A 23452-nucleotide genomic window follows, 5' to 3' on the forward strand; every position below is an offset into this window, starting at 1 on the left:
GTGAGAAGATGTCTCATTTCTTCACTATCCTCATCTTCTTGCCTTTCATTTTTCGGAGCCCTTGAACGCCACCCATCACCACATCCTGCTGTGAGTTTTGACACCTGTCTGATGTATGTTCGCCTCTCTTTTCTCTCACAGGACCGGGCTGCACATGGGCGGCCTATCACTCACTCTGCAGACCGTTCTCTCTCAGAGCTCGGCCAATCACGAGAGATCCGGTTTACTTCAAAGGTGAGGGAACAGAAATTAGTGCCCACTCGAATGTGTGAGCATGCACACTGATTTATACATGATTTTGCAACTTAACTAAAGGTATAAGTTGTCAACCTCATGCACACTCACACACAGATGTCTGTCTTTTCTCAAGTTTCCATTGCAAGTACATTTACCTAAGCTAATACTTGTTGTATTTTTACTTGAGAAAGCTTTTGAATGCTACTACTTCTACTTGCATTTGTGTTTTTACTCGAGTTAAAGGTCTAAATACTTCATCCACCGAGCAATAAGTAGTTGTCCATGTGGTGCAAGGGTCAGTGTGCATGTAGAATGTACTGTCCCTCATGTGCAGTTAAACCTGCCAATGCAGAAACATTTAAGTGATCACTATTCCCCTCATGATCACCAATGAAACCTATAGAATAACTCAGGAGGATATATTGTGTCACCGGGACAGACACTGTGTACTTAACCCATCATTTAAGATTTACTAGCCCTCATCTGGGGAATAACACAGACTGGCAGCCTGAGTCAGGACCTCTTGCCGCCTGCAGACATCATAACAGGCCGGATATGGAGATGGTGGAACCATTACTGATCGGTCATTTCGCTCCATTGCTGCTCAGAAGCAAATGAGGAGTGACGACTCGGCTCCCTGGTGACGGACATTTAAAATCAAACGCTTCCGCTCTCCATGGTTTGCATGAATATGGATATTGGGCAGGAGGAAAGGGGGGGGGGGGGGGGGGGGGGGGACATCCTGTGAGACTTTGGTAAAGCATGCTTCTTCTTCCTCAAAATGAGCAATGGATCTGGAAGTCTGATCAATTTCCAGATTGATGCTTTAACGTGAAAGCACATGAAATATTCGAGAATAGGAATATGGAGCAATACTAACACAAGTTTGATGGAGAAATTTGACAATTTTAACGCTACTCTTTGCATTTGATGGTTTGCATGACTATAAAGCAGGTCCTTGAAGATTTATTGTGGTAAAGCCGAATAGATGTTTAGTTTTTAAAGCAAGACAAATTGCAAAAGGTAGGTATTGGGCAGGAGGACATCCTGTGAGACTTAGTGGATGCTTCTTCTTCCTCAAATGGAGCAATGGATCTGGAAGTCTGGGGATTTGGTTCAGTCTTCATCCACAGAACGTACCACTTCAGTGACTCCCCGAGGTACTTTGATCTTTGCGTGCTTATCCACCGGTTTATAGCTGATGTGAAATGAGTCATTTCCAATGAGGTTTTAGAGCAGATTGATGCTTTAATATGAGAGCATTATGAACCATATCAGATGAAGTGTTCAAGGACCATTGACAGCCTTCTGTGGATGCGGCTCCCTCCTTTCAGAGTGCCAATATTCAATCATTTTTAGATATGTTATGTATGAGTAGCTTTTTCATTTTTAGACTGTAAAGAGAGCATTTCCTGTCAAAGCAGAAAGTCATCCCAGATTTCTCTTTGACGGCGGTTGAGGTGAATTGAGTCTGACGCAGCGCGGTGTTTGAGGTCGGGATAAATCAGCACAAGTAAACACAAGTTGTGATCGTGTTACTCACATGAAATATTCGCGAATCGGAATAAGGAGCACCGCCCTAACGCCGCAACCGCCAGTTTTACAGCAGGAAATCCAACACTAACAAAAGTTTGAAGGAGAAATTTGACAATTTTAAAGCTACATTTTGCATCTGATGGTAGGCGAGTTTTGAGGAGCAGTGACTCTGACGCAGGTCCTTGAAGAAAAGTGTTTATTTATTGTGATAAAGCCAAATAGATGTTTAGTTTTAAAAGCAATTGAAGTTATTTTAATAGCACAAACACATGTCTGCAAGAGAAGTGAGGTGGCTGTAATATTTTTATTGCAAAATGGACTTTTCCCAACATCTTGGAGGTAGGAAAATATGTAAAATGCACAGACAAAAAAACAATGAATTGCCTATTAAAGCTGGAAACAATATGAACAATTATACTGATTAAAACTCACCATTACCCTACACTGTATGTGATAAAACTGTTGCATAGTATCGCTTCTGTTTACTTTTGTTAAATACAAATGAATAGATATGACTTGAAAACATATTTTGGAAATAGAGTGACTCCCCGACCTGCAGGGGGTTTAAACTAAACCACATTATCTGTAAAACAAACAAATCCCAACACACTGGCAATTACAAAACACATATAGCAGCATCCTTTATAAATCCTGTTGATATAAAGCATTATCATATAAAAATAAATGCATAACAATTTGTTCGCCAGTTAAAAAAGTACAAAATATGACAACAAACCCCCCCGGAGCACCAGTACAAATGTGCCAGACTTTATAAAATAATAATGTAATTCCTCTTTAAGTGCCGTTATAAAGTTATATCGTATTATTTTCTATAATCATACACAGCTGTTTGTTAAAATGGCAAGGAAATGGACAAACACGTGTGATACTATTTACAAGTCTGTACAGCGAGATATTTACAGGTAAAAGCGTTTTCTGCTGGAGAGGACAATTTGAAAACTCAATGCAGGTGACAGATGTGTGTGTTTTTGTGTGTGTGTGTCAAGTTTCCTTCGCTAGATTTAGGCTGTCATGGTAACGACCTCCGACCCCTGGTGTGAAGCAGAGCCAGAAAACATTTCAGTCGTTGTGTTTTGACAACAGGGCTTGATTGGCGCCTTTTCAACAGCACAAGTGCGCTTTCTGTTTTTGTGAAGCCGCTCTCTGGGGTTCTCAAATCACGGCGAACACCCGGAAAGCTTTTCCTCCGGGGGGGTTTTGAAGGCTGGGGAAGAAAAGGAGAGAGAAAGAGAAAGAGAAAGAGAAGGAGTCAGTGTGTGTCCGATACACAGGTGGGAAGTAGTGGAGTACAAATACTTCGTTACTGTACTTAAGTACATGTTTCTGGTATCAGTACTTTACTCCACTACTTATTTTTCTGACGACTTTTTACTTTGACTTCTTACATTTTGAACACAAATACCTGAACTTTCTACTTCTTACATTTTGAACACAAATACCTGTACTTTCTACTTCTTACATGTTGAACCCAAACACCTGTACTTTCTACTTCTTACATTTGAACACAAATACCTGTACTTTCTACTTCTTACATGTTGAACCCAAACACCTGTACTTTCTACTTCTTACATTTTGAACACAAATACCTGTACTTTCTACTTCTTACATTTTGAACACAAATACCTGTACTTTCTACTTCTTACAATTTGAACACAAATACCTGTACTTTCTACTTCTTACATTTTGAACACCAATACCTGTACTTTCTACTTCTTACATGTTGAACACAAATACCTGTACTTTCTACTTCTTACATGTTGAACACAAATACCTGTACTTTCTACTTCTTACATGTTGAACACAAATACCTGTACTTTCTACTTCTCACATGTTGAACACAAATACCTGTACTTTCTACTTCTCACATTTCCCAAACAGGCTGGTTCCTTTAGTTTGAATGTGTGTTTGGTGGCGTGATCATTATTATTTAGAGTCATTGCGTGCCTATTGATTTGAACACGATCCGTGTATCCATCATTTCCTGGTCTTCTCTAAAGAAGAGGGACCAATGAAAACGTTGTCATGTTGCCGTTGTTCAGCATGGAAACATTAATTAGCTAACAATGACATTATTGTTCTATTAATATAAAGGGAGGTCAGGTACTCTTTAAAACAGCTGCTAGTTATGGGTACTTTTTACTGAAGTACATTTCAAAGCCTCTTTACTTTTACTTGAGTAAAGAAGTTTAGTCAGTACTTCTACTTTCACCAGAGTATTTTCAAACACGAGTATCTGTACTTCTACTTGAGTAAAGTGTGTGTAATTTTGCCGTCTCTGGTGATACGCTGGGAAGAAGCAGAGAGTAGGGATCTCAAATGAAGGTGGGAGGAAATTCAAAGAGATCTCCTAAAACAAATATTAAAATGTCTAATAAAATACAAAGGAACGGTCAATTCTTCACGATGTATCAAGTCCAAGGTGCCAGGTAGGGGTTAGAGTGAAAGGGTCACTTCTACTTTTGCCAGAGTATTTTTAAACACGAGTATCTGTACTTCTACTTGAGTAAAGGATGTGTGTACTTTTGCCATCTCTGCCGATACCAAACATGTCCGGGCGTTTGCAGAGAGACGAGGATGACACACACACACAAACAGAAAGACTTCAGGTTTCTACGGAGAAACGTCAGTCTGACACGGGGATGACAGATAGGACACACACAGATAGAGGTCACGACTCCCCGAGAAAACAGATAAACCTCCCGTCTTTCCACAAACACAGGGGACCTTCATGTGTTAATCCAACAGAGACAGACATGTTGTGAAGTTGAAGGGGACAGATAAATGATGAGCAGATACTAACAGACGTCAGGCCTCTCAGCGAGTGACAGAGACAGATGTGGAGAGGGAAGAAAGCCACAGAATAAATGAGAGTTTGTCCTCTAAAACAGGGCATGTTATCGACCAAAACAATGCAAAGTATGTGCAGTTTAATGTCTCTCCAACACTACAGCAGCATGTGGGTCACTGAAGCTTTAAACCGAGGCTGGTACGGACCTGTAACCTTAATACTGCGGTACGGCAGGATGCACATGTGCTCACTTTATTCGAATTAGCAAAGTCTTTCCAAGGCAAGCACAAGCTCCCTTCTTTGTTAAAAATGTATATGTTGTTCCCTCTCAGCCACCAAGGACTCATTATGTAGGAAGTTAGTGACAAACGTCTTTTATTGATGATCAGGAAACACATTTAAGGATTATTTATTTATGTCTCTTAATTTCCTTGATGCAGAAAAGTTGTATGAGCTCCTAGTGAGGTAAATGTTTTTCACATGCATTTGAATTGGGTAGATATTTGATTGCCTTGCCTAAGCTTTTTTAAAGGTCAAAAGCCACCTTATAATCCAATGATGTCTCCTGAGTTAACAGAGGAAGACATGCAAGGATACCAAAATAGCAAATTTCCTACTTCCTTTATACAGGGTTCATACACTTTTTCACCAATGATTTTCAATGACTTTTCCATGACTTCTCCATGACCTTTACCTAATTTTCCATGACCAAAAAAATTACTTTTTCTCAGCGGTACCACATGGAACAGGAAAATAAGGTCTGCATATGAAACATGTTGTGCCTATCTAAAACAAATCCAATAGGCTTACTAGCTTCTACTAAAATCTCTCACCAGCAAAACACCTCGACAGTTAAATGCCATTTTACGTTTCATTACTATACGATACAGTATGTATTATCATTATAGTATTACTATTTTGGCGATTAGATCAAATATAAATTATATTTGATGCAATTTTTGTTAAATTTCCATGACTTTTCCAAAACTTTGGGAAAAATATTGTTTTCCATAACTTTTCCAGGGCCTGGAATTAGCATTTTGAATTTCCATGACTTTTCCAGGTTTTTAATGACCGTAAGAACCCTGTTTATACTAAAAGCAGGTTTGCCTTTGTCTGATAGTGTCACGTTGTCGTTCAATAGTACTGTGTGTCTATAAAGTAGGATGTGTTCCATGTATTATATCATTTTAAAACCTCCCAAAGCTTAGCCCTTCTTGTTCACATCCTTAACATCTCACTGTAAAGCATCACCTTGGTCACCATAGCTTCAGTGATGAAAAGGTTTATTCTGGATCCCTTACCTCTCTGAAGAAATGCCATTTTGATGTGAGGCGATGTAATTTTTCCGCTTATCCACCGGCATCACGTCGATGTAACCCCCGAGATCGTTCCGGAGGACTCCAGCGTGGACTGCTGCTCGGCAAATACTGGACTTCTACAGAAGAAGAAGAAGAAGAGGAAATAAGTATATAACATAAATGTGGACACACCTCAGTCTCTAAAATCATGGGAATATTGATGATTTTTGAAGATAGGGACTTACATCAGAGTATATTCTGGTGCCGATTACTCTGGATATGAGAGGGTTCTCCTCTAAACAGTTCCTCGGGCAGTATAACCTAAAAGTAGAACAGTTAATAGTTAATGAACTTGTTAATGAGGCTGGAGGAATAAAGGTTCGAGGCAGATTTAGAGCTTCATACCTCGGACAGTGTTTTGCAGGTTTTTGGTACGAACACATCGGTGCAACTGTGGTTTCACATGTGATGGCTTTGACTGTAAGAAAAGGTGTCGCCGCACATCTTATAATGAGTTATTTCACACAAAATGTGACATATCTATAATTACAGTGTCTCATTATAGTCAGACTAACCTGGAACTCTGGAAACTGTGAAGGAATTGGCACTGAGATACTTCCTGTCAAGAGAAAACACAACACTGACATGAGACTCCATTCATCGTTAGTACATTTCACCAAATATCATCAGTATATGTTTCGAACGAGTCTCACCCGAGAGACTGGACTCCGTTCTTGTTGGATTTGATGAAAAAGTCCTTCCTGCCTTGTCTTGTCACATCCATCCATCCCCCGTCATTATCTATGACTCCTGCATGTAAACCGGCTCTGCACACGCTGGATTGCTGCAAGTAGAATCATTTTATTGACGAATTTGCATTAAAGGCCTTGTGCAGTGACAGATGTGAGCGATGTCTCAAGGACACTTTGACACGACACACCACTGCTAATTGGCTTAATATCGACTCACCATTTCATAGTAAACTGTCCCAACTACTTTCCCTGTAGCATCAAGGCACCCGGCTGGACACTCGTATCTGTGGAGGAATATGAAGTTAACTGAAAACTCTATTTTTTGGCGTTGTTTTTATCCTATTCCCTCGGAGCTGTACCTGTTACATGGCGTTCCTTTACACTGATCTCGAAGCTTGGTGTCACAGGTCACCAGTTGAGCTGAAAAACACAAAATAAAGCCTTTTTTTCATTCCCCCTGCAGGAACCAACATGCAGGAATGTCTCGTTTCTAAAAGCCACAGTTGAATGACACCCAGTGATTGTTGTGATGCTTCAAGAAACCAGAGAGAAGAATTCCTGCGACAGGGTTCAGGGTGGTCAGCGTTTCTGGAGGAAGCGTCTCAGCTTACAACCAGAGCCTGTTTCTGAGCGGAGAGGAAGCCATTTAAAAACCGCACGGAGCGCCTCTCACCCCTCTCCGTCGGCCAAAAGCAAACACACACTCTGGAGATCATGCTAAAACCAGGGGTGGGAAGTAGTGGAGTACAAATACTTCGTTTCTGTACTTAAGTACATTTTTCTGGTATTTTTACTCCACTACTTATTTTACTCCGATGACTTTTTACATTTTGAACCCAAATACCTGTACTTTCTACTTCTTACATTTTGAACACAAATACCTGTACTTTCTACTTCTTACATGTTGAACACAAATACCTGTACTTTCTACTTCTTACATGTTGAACCCAAATACCTGTACTTTCTACTTCTTACATGTTGAACACAAATACCTGTACTTTCTACTTCTTACATGTTGAACCCAAATACCTGTACTTTCTACTTCTTACATGTTGAACACAAATACCTGTACTTTCTACTTCTTACATGTTGAACACAAATACCTGTACTTTCTACTTCTTACATGTTGAACACAAATACCTGTACTTTCTACTTCTCACATGTTGAACACAAATACCTGTACTTTCTACTTCTTACATTTTCCAAACAGGCTGGTTCCTTTAGTTTGAATGTGTGTTTGGTGGCGTGATCATTATTATTTAGAGTCATTGCGTGCCTATTGATTTGAACACGATCCGTGTATCCATCATTTCCTGGTCTTCTCTAAAGAAGAGGGACCAATGAAAACGTTGTCATGTTGCTGTTGTTCAGCATGGAAACATTCATTAGCTAACAATGACATTATTGTTCTATTAATATAAAGGGAGGTCAGGTACTCTTTAAAACAGCTGCTAGTTATGGGTACTTTTTACTGAAGTACATTTCAAAGCCCTCTTTACTTTTACTTGAGTAAAGAAGTTTAGTCAGTACTTCTACTTTCACCAGAGTATTTTTAAACACGAGTATCTGTACTTCTACTTGAGTAAAGGATGTGAGTACTTTTGCCATCTCTGGTAATAACACACTGCTGCAGAGAGTGACTTGCAGTAATGCTACAGAACATCAATATTTCCGGTTGAAGCATACTTTTGCTTTGTTTCTTACCCTCACCTCCCAACCAGGTCCCACAACCCCCATTTTAAGTTGAAACCAGACCCAGAATAAACAGTTAAATGGCAGCTTACACATCTGCTGTGTGTTGACCACCTCGTTCCTCTGCAGGTCCTCTGTGGGGGGGACCGGGGCGGGGACATTTGGGGGGGGGGTCCGGTTTGGGGGCCCTGGGTCGAGGTTTCTGTGGAGAACGAGGGGGGGTCTCCGGCTCGATGAAGTTGTTTTCTTCCGTTTCCTCTTGTGCGCCGTTGGAGCTGTCATCTGTCAGGGAGAGTCACAGAGGCAGGGGACAGTTAGTATATTATCCTCCACACACACACACACACACACACACACACACACACACACACACACACACACACACACACACACACACACACACACACACACACACACACACACACACACACACACACACACACACACACACACACACACACACACACACACACACACACACACACACACACACACACACACACACACACACACACACACACACACACACACACACACCACACACACACACACACACACACACACACACACACACACACACACACACACACACACACACACCTTTGTAGCACAGGTTTTCCTTGCAGCCTCCTCCGTAGCTGGGAGGACAGGCGGAGCAGGGGGTCCCATGTTTGTAGGGAGAGTGCCCCCACCAGTTTCCCCTGATCAGATCACATGACAAGCAAGGATTAATGAACAGAAGACATACTACTAGTCGATTGAAGCAACACATTCCTTAATTTGTCATCTGTTGACCGAAAAGAGCTGCAAGAAATCTGTTCTTCCTTCATGAAGCACCGTCATTTAATGTGACAGTGATTTATTTTATTGCAAGGATACTTAAGCTTTGATTTCTCATCTCTGACTCTTCGTAGCCAGGGGCGGGTGCAATGCATTCTGGTACATAAAGTAGAGGCACTTTCTTAATGGCAGTATAGCACACTATGAGGAATTTGACTTTCACATTTCTTTCAAATCGCCTTTGTGATTGACAATTTAGCAGCAAATGATGATGAGTTCTTCACCCTGTCTATCAGTCATGCAGCCATGAAGGAAAATCAAAATACATCTTCTTACTTTGGTGAATAGTTGCAGACGAGATAGACGGCTTTGGCCCAGATCTGTCCCCACACATTCATGTTGTAACACGTGTTGATGGCACAGCCGACCCGACTGCTGGTGGCCCAGACTAGCTACAAAACAGAGAAGAACAACTGATCATTACAGTAGGTCTTAAAGGTCCCCTATTATACTGTTTCTCATCAATATATCACAGGTCTCAGATATATCCAGAACATGTCTCTGATTGGCTGAAACACCAAACTGATCATTGCAACATCCCATAATCCCCTCTGTTTCAGCCCTGTTTCAAAAGTGCTGATTCTCTGTCTGTTACTTTAGATGAAAATAAGGAGCCCCTCCCCACGCCCCTCTGAGAGAGATTTGGTTACAAAGAACTCAATGGTGCTCTAGGAGGAGATTCAGGTGATAAGGGGGGGGGGGGGGGGGGGGGGTTACCCTGGTTGGTGATTGGCTAATGGTTACACAAGCCAACACATCGTTATGACATCATCAAGTGGCCAAAATCTGATCAGCTCATTTTCAGACAGGTTTTTATAGAAATGGATCAGGACAAAAAGAGAGAGAATCTTTGTTCCTGAAACTTTCAGAGTCTCTTTACACAGAGGGGACACATGTTGATGTAGAAGAGACATGAAGAAGAGGGGACACATGTTGATGTAGAAGAGACATGAAGAAGAGGGGACACATGTTGATGAAGAAGAGACATGTAGAAGAGGGGACACATGTTGATGTAGAAGAGACATGAAGAAGAGGGGACACATGTTGATGTAGAAGAGACATGAAGAAGAGGGGACACATGTTGATGAAGAAGAGACATGTAGAAGAGGGGACACATGTTGATGTAGAAGAGACATGAAGAAGAGGGGACACATGTTGATGTAGAAGAGACATGAAGAAGAGGGGACACATGTTGACGTAGAAGAGACATGAAGAAGAGGGGACACATGTTGATGTAGAAGAGACATGAAGAAGAGGGGACACATGTTGATGTAGAAGAGACATGAAGAAGAGGGGACACATGTTGATGTAGAAGAGACATGAAGAAGAGGGGACACATGTTGATGTAGAAGAGACATGAAGAAGAGGGGACACATGTTGATGTAGAAGAGACATGAAGAAGAGGGGACACATGTTGACGTAGAAGAGACATGAAGAAGAGGGGACACATGTTGATGTAGAAGAGACATGAAGAAGAGGGGACACATGTTGATGAAGAAGAGACATGAAGAAGAGGGGACACGTGTTGATGTAGAAGAGACATGAAGAAGAGGGGACACATGTTGATGTAGAAGAGACATGAAGAAGAGGGGACACGTGTTGATGTAGAAGAGACATGAAGAAGAGGGGACACATGTTGATGTAGAAGAGACATGAAGAAGAGGGGACACATGTTGATGTAGAAGAGACATGAAGAAGAGGGGACACATGCTGACGTAGAAGAGACATGAAGAAGAGGGGACACATGTTGATGTAGAAGAGACATGAAGAAGAGGGGACACATGTTGATGTAGAAGAGACATGAAGAAGAGGGGACACATGTTGATGTAGAAGAGACATGAAGAAGAGGGGACACATGTTGATGTAGAAGAGACATGAAGAAGAGGGGACACATGTTGATGTAGAAGAGACATGAGGAAGAGGGGGACACATGTTGATGTAGAAGAGACATGAAGAAGAGGGGACACATGTTGATGTAGAAGAGACATGAAGAAGAGGGGACACATGTTGATGTAGAAGAGACATGAAGAAGAGGGGACACATGTTGATGTAGAAGAGACATGAAGAAGAGGGGACACATGTTGATGTAGAAGAGACATGAAGAAGAGGGGACACATGTTGATGTAGAAGAGACATGAAGAAGAGGGGACACATGTTGATGTAGAAGAGACATGAAGAAGTGGATTTTGCATAATAGGTGACCTTTAAATCACTAAAGGATGGAGTCTACAGAGGATGAATGGTACGATCCGAGCTACCTGAGTGTAGTGAGTACACACGGGGCCGGAGCATCTGAAGGGGCAGTAGGGGTCGCACTCCTGAGGGTACGGGAAGGAGTAATCCTTCACCTCATCGTACCAGGCCTGCACGTGGAAGGTGGGGGGGCGATGCCTGGAGATATGGGGGAAAATACCTTTGTGTTAAAAAAACGTATACTGTCTTTTGTCTTCCCCCGTCAAGACACTGGAGCTTAAAGAGTCTTCTCTTAGTCATTTCGTATGACTTTGTAGTTGCATTCCTCTACATGCTCCCCCTTGGCAAAATCATTCGTCGCCACAACCTTCAATTTCACTGCTACGCCGATGACATCCAACTTTATATCTCAACAAAAACCCTCACCCCCACAACTCACTCCACTCTCACCAACTGTCTCTCAGAAATAAAAGCATGGATGCAAACAAACTATCTCCAACTGAACAGTGCTAAATCAGACATCATCATCATCATCGGCCCCCCATCCCGTACCAAAACCAGCAACACGCTATCCACCCCCCCCCCACCCCCCCCCCCTCACATCCGCAACCTCGGAGTCATCTTCGACAGTCAGCTCAAATTCAATCACCACATCAATCCCATCACCAGGACTGCCTTTTTCCACCTCAAAAACATTGCCCGTCTCCGCCCATCACTCTCCTCCTCTGCTGCTGAAACCCTGATTCATGCATCCATCACATCACGACTCCACTACTGCAATCCTCTACGGCAGGGGTGGGGAACCTTTTTCCTCTCAAGGGCCTTTTCAATTTTTTCAACATCCTCCGAGGGCCGTAAAAATTATTGACCTCTGCTTAAAAAAAACTAAAATCACAGCCCCCTCCCTCTGGAACTCACTCCCACAACCCATCAGAGACTGCACTAACCTCACCACCTTACAAAAACCACCTCTTCAATCTGGCTTTTAATGTGTGATTGTTTTTGTATTGCTTGATTTTAATTTGACTTTAACTATATATATATGTATTTGTTGTTCTTTTCTTTTCACTATATCTGTAAAGCGTCTTTGAGCACCTGTAAAAGCGCTAACAAAATTAATCTATTATTATTCTCATTTACACTGTCTTTGCGGTCAGGTTGCATGCATTTCTATTCATTTTGGGTCACCATGTGGACATTTTGTGTCTCCTCAAAGTCACTTTGGGTTGTTGAATTACCTATCGTCTCTTTTTAAGAACCTACTGTATACACACGATACCCATTTAGCTTCTTAGTGCAAAACAAAGCAACTCTTGGAAAGATTCATGTGAATTGTAATCAACTATTTACAAAAACACTATCAAAATGTTCTTCAAAATGTGTACCAATAAGAGATAAGCATGTTATACCTTCAAAACACGGCAGGGTGACTCTCTCTAAAACTATGAAAAGATGAATGAATGTAAAACTACACTCATGCAGCATATGTAGCTACCATCTGCAATTAGCCCCCGTTGTTAATGTACACATGTCTGCTGGCAGTCAAACAGCTCCTCTGAATAAATTGCAGGAACAAAGCCGTGACTCTGATCCGGCTCCAGGTGCCGCTTGTTAATCTGATTAGACCGGAGCACACATCTCGAGTGTGAGGAGGAGATGGGATTAGATGTGGAACAAGAGACGCTCATGTGAAGCTCTGCTGTGTTCAGAGGCTCTGTGGGGAGCGAGTGAACACATGAACACATGAACACACATGAACACACACATGAACACACACACGAACACACACAAACACACACACAAACACACACACGAACACACACGAACACACACACAAACACACACACACACACACGAACACACACACGAACACACACACGAACACACACATGAACACACACACATGAACACACACACATGAACACACACACGAACACACACACGAACACACACAAACACACACACAAACACACACACAAACACACACACGAACACACACACGAACACACACACGAACACACACACGAACACGTGGCAAATATGAAGCAGGTTTATATTAATATGTACTCTGTATGAACATGTTAGTGTTGGATGTTGTTCATGTATGCAAACAATAGGCTACATAAATGCTGATCCTATCCATGTGCAATAAAGTCATTCCTACACCAGACACACCAAACCCAAGGTTACAAACACACATTTGCTGACTTAGAATATGTGTTGTTCATGTTTTATTATCTTTGCTTTTAAATGAGTGTTTTTAAATGACATTTTATAATATGTTTCTGCTGCAATATTTTTCAATGTTCTTAATGTCTTTTTTGTAAAGCACTTTGAATTGCCTTGTGCTGAAAGGTGCTATATAAATAAACTTGCCTTGCCTTGCCTTATAAGAGCCTAAATGTTCTCAGCGAGGCAGTTTTTACCCCCAAACTTTGATGAAATATACTGTTACTAATAGTTACCTTGTTGGGACATATTAAGGTGTGTTTAGATGTCTGTCCATGGACATATATTGTGTCCGTATCCAGGAACACGTGTTTATGTTAATGCATGCAAACTAGATTCCTAGACTGAACACACACATCCCAAGGTTACAAACACACATATTGTGGGGGAAACTTCTGAAGCAATTGGAAACAGGACTCAGAGAGGCACGAGGAGAGCTGGAGCTTTGATGGCAAACACTGACGGTTTGTTTGGAGTTACGGCCGGAGAATTGACAAGACATGTGGTGTGTCACGAGATGCCAAACCAATTCTGAAGAACTCTTTCTGTAGCTCGATGTTTTAACTAGTTCAGAGTGTAATAATCAACATTCTGTATTAGTGAGACTAAACAATTATGGACCCTAAATCTAACTAGAGCTCTCGTCCATAGAAAAGAATGTGCGCCAGGGAACCTACGTCCCTGAACAGTAAACTACCTCATGGCGGCTTGTGCTCGGTCATAGACTGGCAACAACAATGCGCCCAAGCTGTTCCTCCTTAAGAGAGATAGCAGCAGAACCCAAGGCCGTGGACCTATGCCATGGGAAAGGAGACAGTGAGAGGAGAACATGATGAACTGTGTCGAATAGAGATGTCCCGATCCGATCACGTGATCGGGGATCGGAGCCGATCACGTGATTTTCAAAAGATCGGAATCGGGATAATTTTCATAGACCTGGTTGCTTATTTCTCTCAAATCTGGCAACAGAGTGGGCGCAGTGTCTAATAGTAGCAGTAAGCTAACGAGAGGCTACGTTCAGCTGGTGACTCGGGAGTCGGGACAGAGAAAATGTCAGGAGTTTGGAAGTATTATAAAATTGAAAGGGAAGGCAGTGTAACAGCCAGATGCAATGTTTGCAAGGCGGAGGTTCCGCGTGGTGGAAAGAACAGAGCTACGTTCAACACGACCAATCTAATACGCCACCTGAGAAACAAACACCAACAACAACGGCCACTCGGGTAACGGCAACCAACACTTTCAGACTTTTAAAAGGAAAGAGAAACTGCCCCAGAACAGTGAAAAGGCCAAAAACATAACAGCCAAGATAGCTGAATTCATCGCGTTGGATGACCAGCCGTTATCTGTGGTGGAGAACGTGGGGTTTAAGGGACAACTTGAATGCTTTTCTCCTTTTTTTTCTCTTAATGCATTGCATAAAGATCGGATCGGGAAAAATCGGTATCGGCAGATTGTCTAAATCAAATGATCGGAATCGGATCGGGAGCAAAAAAAGGTGATCGGGACATCCCTAGTGTCGAAGGTTGAATACCTAAGCAAATTATTCCCTAACACATATGCTGAGTTTAAAGACCCTAAATGTTCCCAGAAAGGCAGTTTTTAGCCCCAACCTTTGATGAAATATAGTGTTAATCACAGGTTACCTTCCCCAGTGAGCTCCCAGGTTCTGTCCGATCTGCGGCAGGAGACTCGCGGGTCCGTGTTCCCACAGACAGGTCTCAGCCCACTCCTCCGCTGTACGCTCCAACTCTGTGTCCCACAACTGAAACATAGAGGATATATAAATATTTGTATTGAGAAGAAGCATACACGTGTAAGCAGGAGTGCAGACTTCTTTGGGGTGGAAATCATGCTTCTCTTTTTCAACATAGAAGACAAACAGAACAGCCAACAAGAAGTAATAAAGAAAAAACATAGCATGACAGGATACTTAATGACAAAATAGTATATATAATACAAATAAATCAACTTAAAGGGTGCAAATGAGGATGCAGACACAATATGAAGCCTATTTCTGCCTTATAGTTGCTAAGAAAGGGAAATCAAATCAAGCTGCTTGTATTGCTCATAAAGGACCTGGTCTGCAGATAATTCACTGCTAACAGCTGTCAGTGATGTGAGGAGACATCCAAACACATGAGAAAAGGATTACATATCATATTTCCTGATAAGTAATAGAGCTGCTATGGCTAAGTAAGTGCACTAATCTGTAAACGGCAGTGTGTTGATGTGCCGCTGCTGCTGCTGCTGCTGTATAAAAGATTTTTCACTCCTCACTGCTGCTCAGCTGATTTTCACCAGATGGGTTTTCCCGTAGGATGGGTGGGTGTTATTCAAAAAATGCAAAAAGCTGTGTTTTTTTCTTAAGTAATACCTTCCATATGTCTCTGGTGAGATGTCTGGGTGCACGCTTTCGTTTCACTTCTCTCCGAGTTGCCCTCTCAGTGAGGTTTGGCTCTGGTTGGACACTCGGGGATCATATTCCCGTTCTGGGGTTTTCTGGGAATGCAAAGACTGTCCTTCCTCCCTGCTGACCTACATTCTACCATTAACAAAACAGTTAGAATAACACCAGCTGTAATCCCTCTGAAGGACACTGTGTGTTGCTTTAATTGCACACCTTCACTTTCACCTTCAATGTGGGATAACAGCTTCTCTACGGGAATGAGTGTGTGTGTGTGTGTATGTGTATGTGTATGTGTATGTGTATGTGTATGTGTATGTGTATGTGTATGTATGTGTGTGTGTGTGTGTGGAGGTGTCAGGAGTTTGCACATTTCACACATCGAGCCCTGGAAGTCATAGCTTACCCTGAGTGAAATCTCATCCAATAACAGACACTAAAATAACTCCCCTAACAGAAAACCACCGCTGTTCTCTGCATTACTCCCGAAACACACACCTACCCAACAACAGGATGTCTGGCAAATTAACTCTTAACTCTCTTTCTGGGAATCCGGCGAGCTGTTGAAAGGATATATTTGTTTAAATCAACAACGCCAAGGTAATATTGCCCGTGTCATCTCCGTGATTGCAATGTCAGATTTCAACACAAAGCCTTGCAGAAATGTTACATAAGTGGCGTGTAGAATAAATAAACAGCTGGAGGTGTGGAGTATATTTTTCATTTGGCTGTACACGTGCAAAGAGGGGTTACAGAAACCTTCTTCTGCACTCGCCTGGGGTCTGTCTTGCACAACGAGGCCAAATGATGACTGACAGACCGGGGGCTAAAACAGGAGGGAGAATTTGTTTACCTGAAACTCTATCGCTGCTCAGAAATGACCTCTGTTGGCCATGGGCTGCAAATAAATGTCAGTATTGTCGTCTAGTTATCTCTCCTTGCTACTACAATGCAGAATCACTGAAGGGATTTAAGGCCATCAGATGTGGAAAGAAGCACAAAGGAGCTGTTCAATTACAACCTTCAGTTCAATCTATGTCATTTCCCCGCTCGGTTTTCTCGACAAGTGACCTCCTTGCACGAAGAATAATCAATGTTTTCACTGATAAGCAGAGTGAAACACATCTGTGGTAACGGCAGGAGGATCTGCAGACCACAGCACATCGGGGTTATCCACCGCTAATGAATGGTTATGGGTCTGAAAACGATTATCTGTGGCTACAAATACCGATAAATACACGCAGCACTCAAACTCATTCCCCGGTCCTGAACCCTGCAGAGGAAGCAGCTCGGAAAGTGTTGAGCGGCACATATTTCTCAGCTGTTGAATCTGGTGCAGCCGGCTTGTCAAGCTGCTCTTGTTTGCACTGTTATCCCAGCCGGGGGGGGGCCTTGTAACCCAGCGACCCCCCCCCCCCCCCCCCCCCCCCAAATCCACCCTGACCGCACTTCTGCTCAGGGCCCGTAAAGAAAAACACCTCCTCTGCTAAAGTCTTTTAACACAGTGCACGCAGCATTGTGTATTTCGCTTAACACCTCATTTGCAGCCAGGTTTTTGGGGCTTTTTTTTTCTGTTCCTTGGTCATCTGGTTGCATTCCTACGAGTACAGATGTCTACTTCGTTTGGGTTTCACGCTCATAATCAACGGTGCATGTAGAGAAGCACTAAAAAAAAAGCAAGGGGGAAGATATGGGAACTGGATGGACTGAAGGCCGAGAATAAGATAAGAAACCTGGCTGAGGAGACGGGGAGGAAAAAGTTAGAAAAGTGATCAAAAATTCAATTCTATTCCGTCACAACTACTGCAATTCCATAGAGATTTCCATGCAGCACATTCCTGCCAACATCAACTCACATCAGAGGTCCTGTGGTCGACCATTGTCTGAATTCTGTCAACTAGAAACCTCCATTATCTCTCATTACCATGTTATACCGGGAACATAGTTTCACCACAACAGCATGGCCAATTATTCCCACCTCACACAGGAAGCTGTTCCACTTAACGGGCACCATAAGGTTTAAATATAAGGTTTATAATCAGATTTACACAGGTGAATGGGTGGGTCCGGGGGCATTAAGCGTTTACAGATATCGCTGGAATTTGCTAATTTGATCTACATGTGTTTTGCATCGCTGCAACGTTTTACAACCATGTTCCCTGAAGTTCCTGGAAGGTGCTTACTGCGGGTTTTTCTTTATAAAATGCATTTAGGAGCAGGAGCTGTGTTTACATTCTTAGCATTGTGGGCTCTGGACTCCCACAAGGAGACGCCTTGTTGCCCGTGCTGTTTGTGATATTCGTGGACAGGATACAGAGTGCAGCTTTGTGACATTACGGTGGCATCTTTGCTATTTCGGGAGCGTCCTTTTGGCTTCGCCGGGGCGCGACCTTGGATGTGGAGCGACAGTATTTGGGAGGACCGACTTCTTCAGCTGCTGCTCTTCACGTCTAGAGAAGCAATCGAGGTGTGTTGGATGCCTCTTGGGAACTTTTTCTGTGCGTCACAAGCTGACCAGAATTGAGAAAAGTCAAGAAACACGAGCTCTGAGGTAATCTAGAAAACATTTCTGGGATTTAAGACGTTTGGACAGCTCTTCAGAGTCTTTTCCGCACAGGACTTTGTATTTAATAATCTAAATGTTTATCCTTAAGGAGAAAGTGACAGCTCACCCCAAAATCAAAACCACATATCTTCCCTCTTACCTGTTTAAAAATCTAGATATCTGCCATAGAGATGTCTGCCTTTTCTCTTATGTAATGAAACCAGATTGCAATGTGGCTTTCCAGAAACCCTGACCCAGTTAATCCACAGAGTGTTTCTCTTTCCAAAAGCACTGCAACTTTCACCAAAACAATCCAGATCGATACACATTACTACAGGTAAGAGGGAAAATATGTACTTTTATTTAGGAGTCTTCTACGTTGATGTACTGCTAATTCACATTACCATGATTAAACATCTTGGCAAAGTGACTTCAGGGCTTATTTATTAGTCTAAGACCTTAATTATTGTCTGATTGGACAGCCACATTATCCAACGGTAAATTAAAATGCCCGGCGCTTGCAGCACGACTTCGACTCGTCAGCAGAAAACTGTCGATAAAGCTTTATCTCAAAGCGCTGACGTCACCGCCGCCTCGGCACGGCCAAGTCAAACATCAAGGCAGGGCGGGGGGGGGGGCTTTCTCCCAGGAGCCTTCAAACACTGACACCTGTCTGTTTATACCTGAGGGTCAACATGTGACCACCACAGAGCTGCATTGAAGCTCTGTGGCTCGCTGCAGAGTGTGAACGCTTATCCAGGGAATTTTTTGGGCCTCTGTGTTGGAAAATGACAGAATGGGAACGGAGCCATGGGGATAAGAGGGAGGGGGGGGAGGGCGGGGAAGAAAAGGAAACCGATGAAGAGCAGGAGGAAGAGGAGGAGGATTAGAATTGATGTTATCTCCGAGTCTCTCTGATGATGGGCAAAGGCTATGTGTGTGTGTGTGTGTGTGTGTGTGTGTGTGTGTGTGTGGTGTGTGTGTGTGTGTGTGTGTGTGTGTGTGTGTGTGTGTGTGTGTGTGTGTGTGTGTGTGTGTGTGTGTGTGTGTGTGTGTGTGTGTGTGTGTGTGTGTGTGTGTGTGTGTGTGTGTGTGTGTGTGTGTGTGTGTGTGTGTGTGTGTGTGTAGGGAGAGCAGTCTTCCAGTACAGTGACTCTGTGAGGGTTTGAAAGGTGACAGCAGTTCAGACTAAAAGAAAGGAAAATCTGAGAAATATGGAGCACCCTTTCAAAATAAAGAGCTGAAAAAACACTTTACAAACCACCTTAACAGGATATTTCCATTAAAGCTGACAGAAGATGACAACTTCCACTTGTTCCACACCTCCGCCTCCTCCAAATGTTTTAACACTTTTTAAAAGAAACATCTCTCCATCTGTCTCTTATGAGCATCTCTCCTCATTTGAACACCTCTATTTGTATTTACCTGCTGTATTCCTCACTAGATGTCTCTGTCTTTCTCTCACCTCACGTCCTCTTGTTGCATGCCTTTTCCATATTTCACCCCTGGGTGCCCCTGCAGCTAAAAAAAAAAAGAAAACCCGGCCAAACGTAACAGGAGACAAGAAAAGAGCTGCTGGCTCAGCAACTCTCCACCAGAGAGTGTTTCTCAACCAGAAGCTGGAACACACACACACACACACACACACACACACACACACACACACACACACACACACACACACACACACACACACACACACACACACACACACACACACACACACACACACACACACACACACACACACACACACACACACACACACACACACACACACACACACACACACACACACACACACACACACACACACACACACACACACACACACACACACACAGCCCCCAGCAGGAACTGTTTATTTGCCTTTGCTGTGGAATAATACTGCTTTTGTTAAGTGGAGATGAAAGGATGATAGCAGCTCATTACTTTCTGTTGGTGGCAATGCATTGTGTGTGTGTGTGTGTGTGTGTGTGTGTGTGTTTAGTGGGGGGTAGACAGCTGGTAAAACAAGCCCCGGTGCCGTGCTCTGATGCTAATTGCACTGTGAAAAGTGATCTGGCGCTGTACACACACGTTATGGCCAAAGGATAAAGTCAAACAAATGTCTTAGCATGCGTTAAAAAAACGCAGCAGTAATGTGATCATTGGCAACTCGGTGGGATTATTTTCTTCTGGCAAAACAACCAAAGTCACATGGGGTGTGTGTGTGTGTGTGTGGGGGGGGGTCATGTGTGAAGGTGCTTAGATGTTGGCATGCTGCTTGTGTGTGAGCCAGGAGGAACGAGTGCCAGCCGGTCTGGTGACTGGGTCAGGCCGCTAAGCTATATGATCCACAAGTGTTCAAGACTCTTAGGGAGTTCAGGACGGGGTCGAAGCGTTCAATATACACACTGCATGAGGTGAAAAAAGCTACGAAATTCTCAGTTGACTAACACTGATACGACAAGTTGAAAAATGTGAGTTTTTTACACAAAGAATCCTCCAAATCCTCTGTTTTCCATATATGTGCATGCTACTTGGATACAAGTAAACCCGACAGAGAGTTTATTGGAAGTAAGTCAACTAGCTGGAAACAACGACAAAATCGAAGTTGACCAAGAAGAAAACTACCAAATAGGTGAAGAATCGATAGAGAGAAAGCATCCCTAAAATGCACAGAAATCGATCCAATAGTCCATGTTTTAAGGAGGGCAAACCTGGAGTTTAGAACGGTTTCAAAACGTTCAATTTATAAACGGCAAGTGGTAAAAATGCACTAGGGCTGTCCTGGAATACAGACATTTTAGTCCACAAACACTCAAATAAGTTTGACAGATTCTCCATTAAATAAACGTGAGTCCCTCTTCAAAAAATCCAGCAAAAGCACCACTTTGGAGAGATGTGCTTCTTGGAAATAACATTCAGCCAGAAAAAAAATCTGAGTTCCCTAAGACCAAAACGACTAATTAGACGAGCTAAAGAGCCACTCTCCTCCTCCCTCCATGCACCTACCATGTACTCCATGTTGGAAGAGGGGGGGTACACCTGGCCTCGGAGCTTGTTGTGCAGATCCAGGATCAGCTGAGCGTCGCTGTCCGTGATGGCCCTCTTTCCCCTCTGCTTGGCCTCCCAAAAGTCCCCCTCCTCGTCCTGGTACTTGTCCAGAATCGGTGCCCAGCCCGTGGAGTTGGGCAGCATCAGCATGGAGGAGGCGGTGTGCAAAAGTAAGAGCAGGGAGACGCCCCCCCTCAGAGGAGAAACATGCCTCATCCTGCAGGAAGAAGTGATGGTGGATGTGGTGAGAAGAGGAGAGGGTCTTCTTGGTCTACAGTGTGAGAGAAAGTGAGGATTGCAGCAGATGTTCGGTATCAAATGTGCTAAAAAACATCGGTCAATATTCATCTTGGCTCGCAGAAACTTGGTTTGTGCAACAGGTGACTTCATGGAGTTCACTTGGGAAAACTGGGATACTGGGAAGAACTAGTATGCATTAGATACATCTCTACTAGAAATTAACTTTCTTGGAGATTTTACAACTAATATATAACTATTATAACCAGCTTTATTGTCATATGCACAGTACAATACAGTGCAACATACAATATACCTAAGGCATATACTGTAAATACATAAAAAGAGTGCAAGAGAATGGTGCAATAAATGCAATATAAGTTAACTAGAAAACAGAAACTTGGTTTGTGCAACAGGTGACTTCGTGGAGTTCGCTGTTCAAAACTGGGATGCTGGGAAGAACTAGTGTGCATTAGATACATCTCTACTAGTGTTAAACTTTCTTGGAGATTTTACAACAAATACACAACTATTATTATAACCACCTTTCTTCTTTCTTTGGTCAATAAGATTCTCAAATGTAAAGATACACCAGCTTTATTTTCATATGCATAACAGCTACAGCTTCAATAAAGCAAAAAACAATATACCTAAGAAATAAAAATAGTGCAAGAAAAAAGATCAATAGAAAAATAGCGCAAGAGAATGTTGCAAGGGAGACAATGGTGCAAATGAAATGAGAATAATTTTCATGTAAATAGAGAAAGATAAAATAAAAAATGAATGTTAAATTAAATACTGTACAGGACGAATATATAATGTAAAATAAACACATTGTAAGCATGTCTTAATGTGGCAGAAACTGATCATGCAATGCAAATACAAACTCTAAAGCAATAAAACAACATGTTAAGACTTTATATTAAAAATAAATAAATACTGCATCTCTTGAACAGTGATTAACAGCAGCAGGATGGAGCTTCACATATCCTCAGTTAAAGTTTGGTTTGCATGCTGCAGTGTGACAGGATCTGGACCAAAGTGCCAACACCCAATGGAGAACGTGAAGAGCAGTAAAGCATATTGAACCAGAAAAGTCGAGGTGTGATTTAATGTGGAAATAATGTACCTTTGAATGGATTGGAATGCAGCCCGCTTCTGGAGATCCTGACAGAGATCTGGCTGTGAGGAAACTTCAGAGAGAAGAAGACGAAGAAGAAGAAGAAGAAGAAGTAAAAGCAGTTTTCCTTCAGAGAGGTGCAGCTGAGACAGAGGAACGTGGTCTTTCACTCCGTTTGAATACAAAAAACTCAGAGTGCCTCTTCCTTCTTTCGGGATACTTGCACCAAAGTCGCTAAAGCATCACTTCTGCACATTTATCCTCATGTTGGCCCCGCCCCCTGGCCACGCCCCCTTCAAACGCATGAACGCGGCCCACTTTGCCCGTTCATGCTCGTGCGTGTGTGTGGTGCAAGCAGGGACTTTTTTTCCCCCAATGTTGAACATGGAGAAAAACCACAGAAAGTCTCCAGCCACACACACATTATGTAATGTTCCGGCAGAGGGTTAATGGAGGACTTATTGTGATCAGTGGTGGGGGAGCAATTATGTCCTTTTAGTTGAGTAAAAGTACTAATA

General features: G+C 42.7%; 1 protein-coding gene across 1 annotated transcript; it reads right to left on the reverse strand.

Moving 5' to 3' along the window:
• Positions 1-2058: 2058 nt before the first annotated feature.
• Positions 2059-23136, reverse strand: crispld1a (cysteine-rich secretory protein LCCL domain containing 1a). The gene is given in 16 exon segments (XM_034132448.1): positions 2059-2998; positions 5887-6020; positions 6129-6204; positions 6289-6361; positions 6459-6502; positions 6597-6727; positions 6853-6919; positions 6995-7055; positions 8420-8495; positions 8497-8609; positions 8928-9028; positions 9444-9559; positions 11426-11558; positions 15233-15351; positions 21536-21848; positions 22944-23136. Coding segments are annotated over 15 exon segments (1554 nt in total). The 5' UTR covers positions 21794-21848; positions 22944-23136; the 3' UTR covers positions 2059-2946.
• Between the last annotated feature and the right edge of the window lie 316 nt (positions 23137-23452).

This window comes from Trematomus bernacchii, unplaced genomic scaffold (assembly GCF_902827165.1).
Source record: "Trematomus bernacchii unplaced genomic scaffold, fTreBer1.1, whole genome shotgun sequence".
NCBI lineage: Eukaryota > Metazoa > Chordata > Actinopteri > Perciformes > Nototheniidae > Trematomus > Trematomus bernacchii.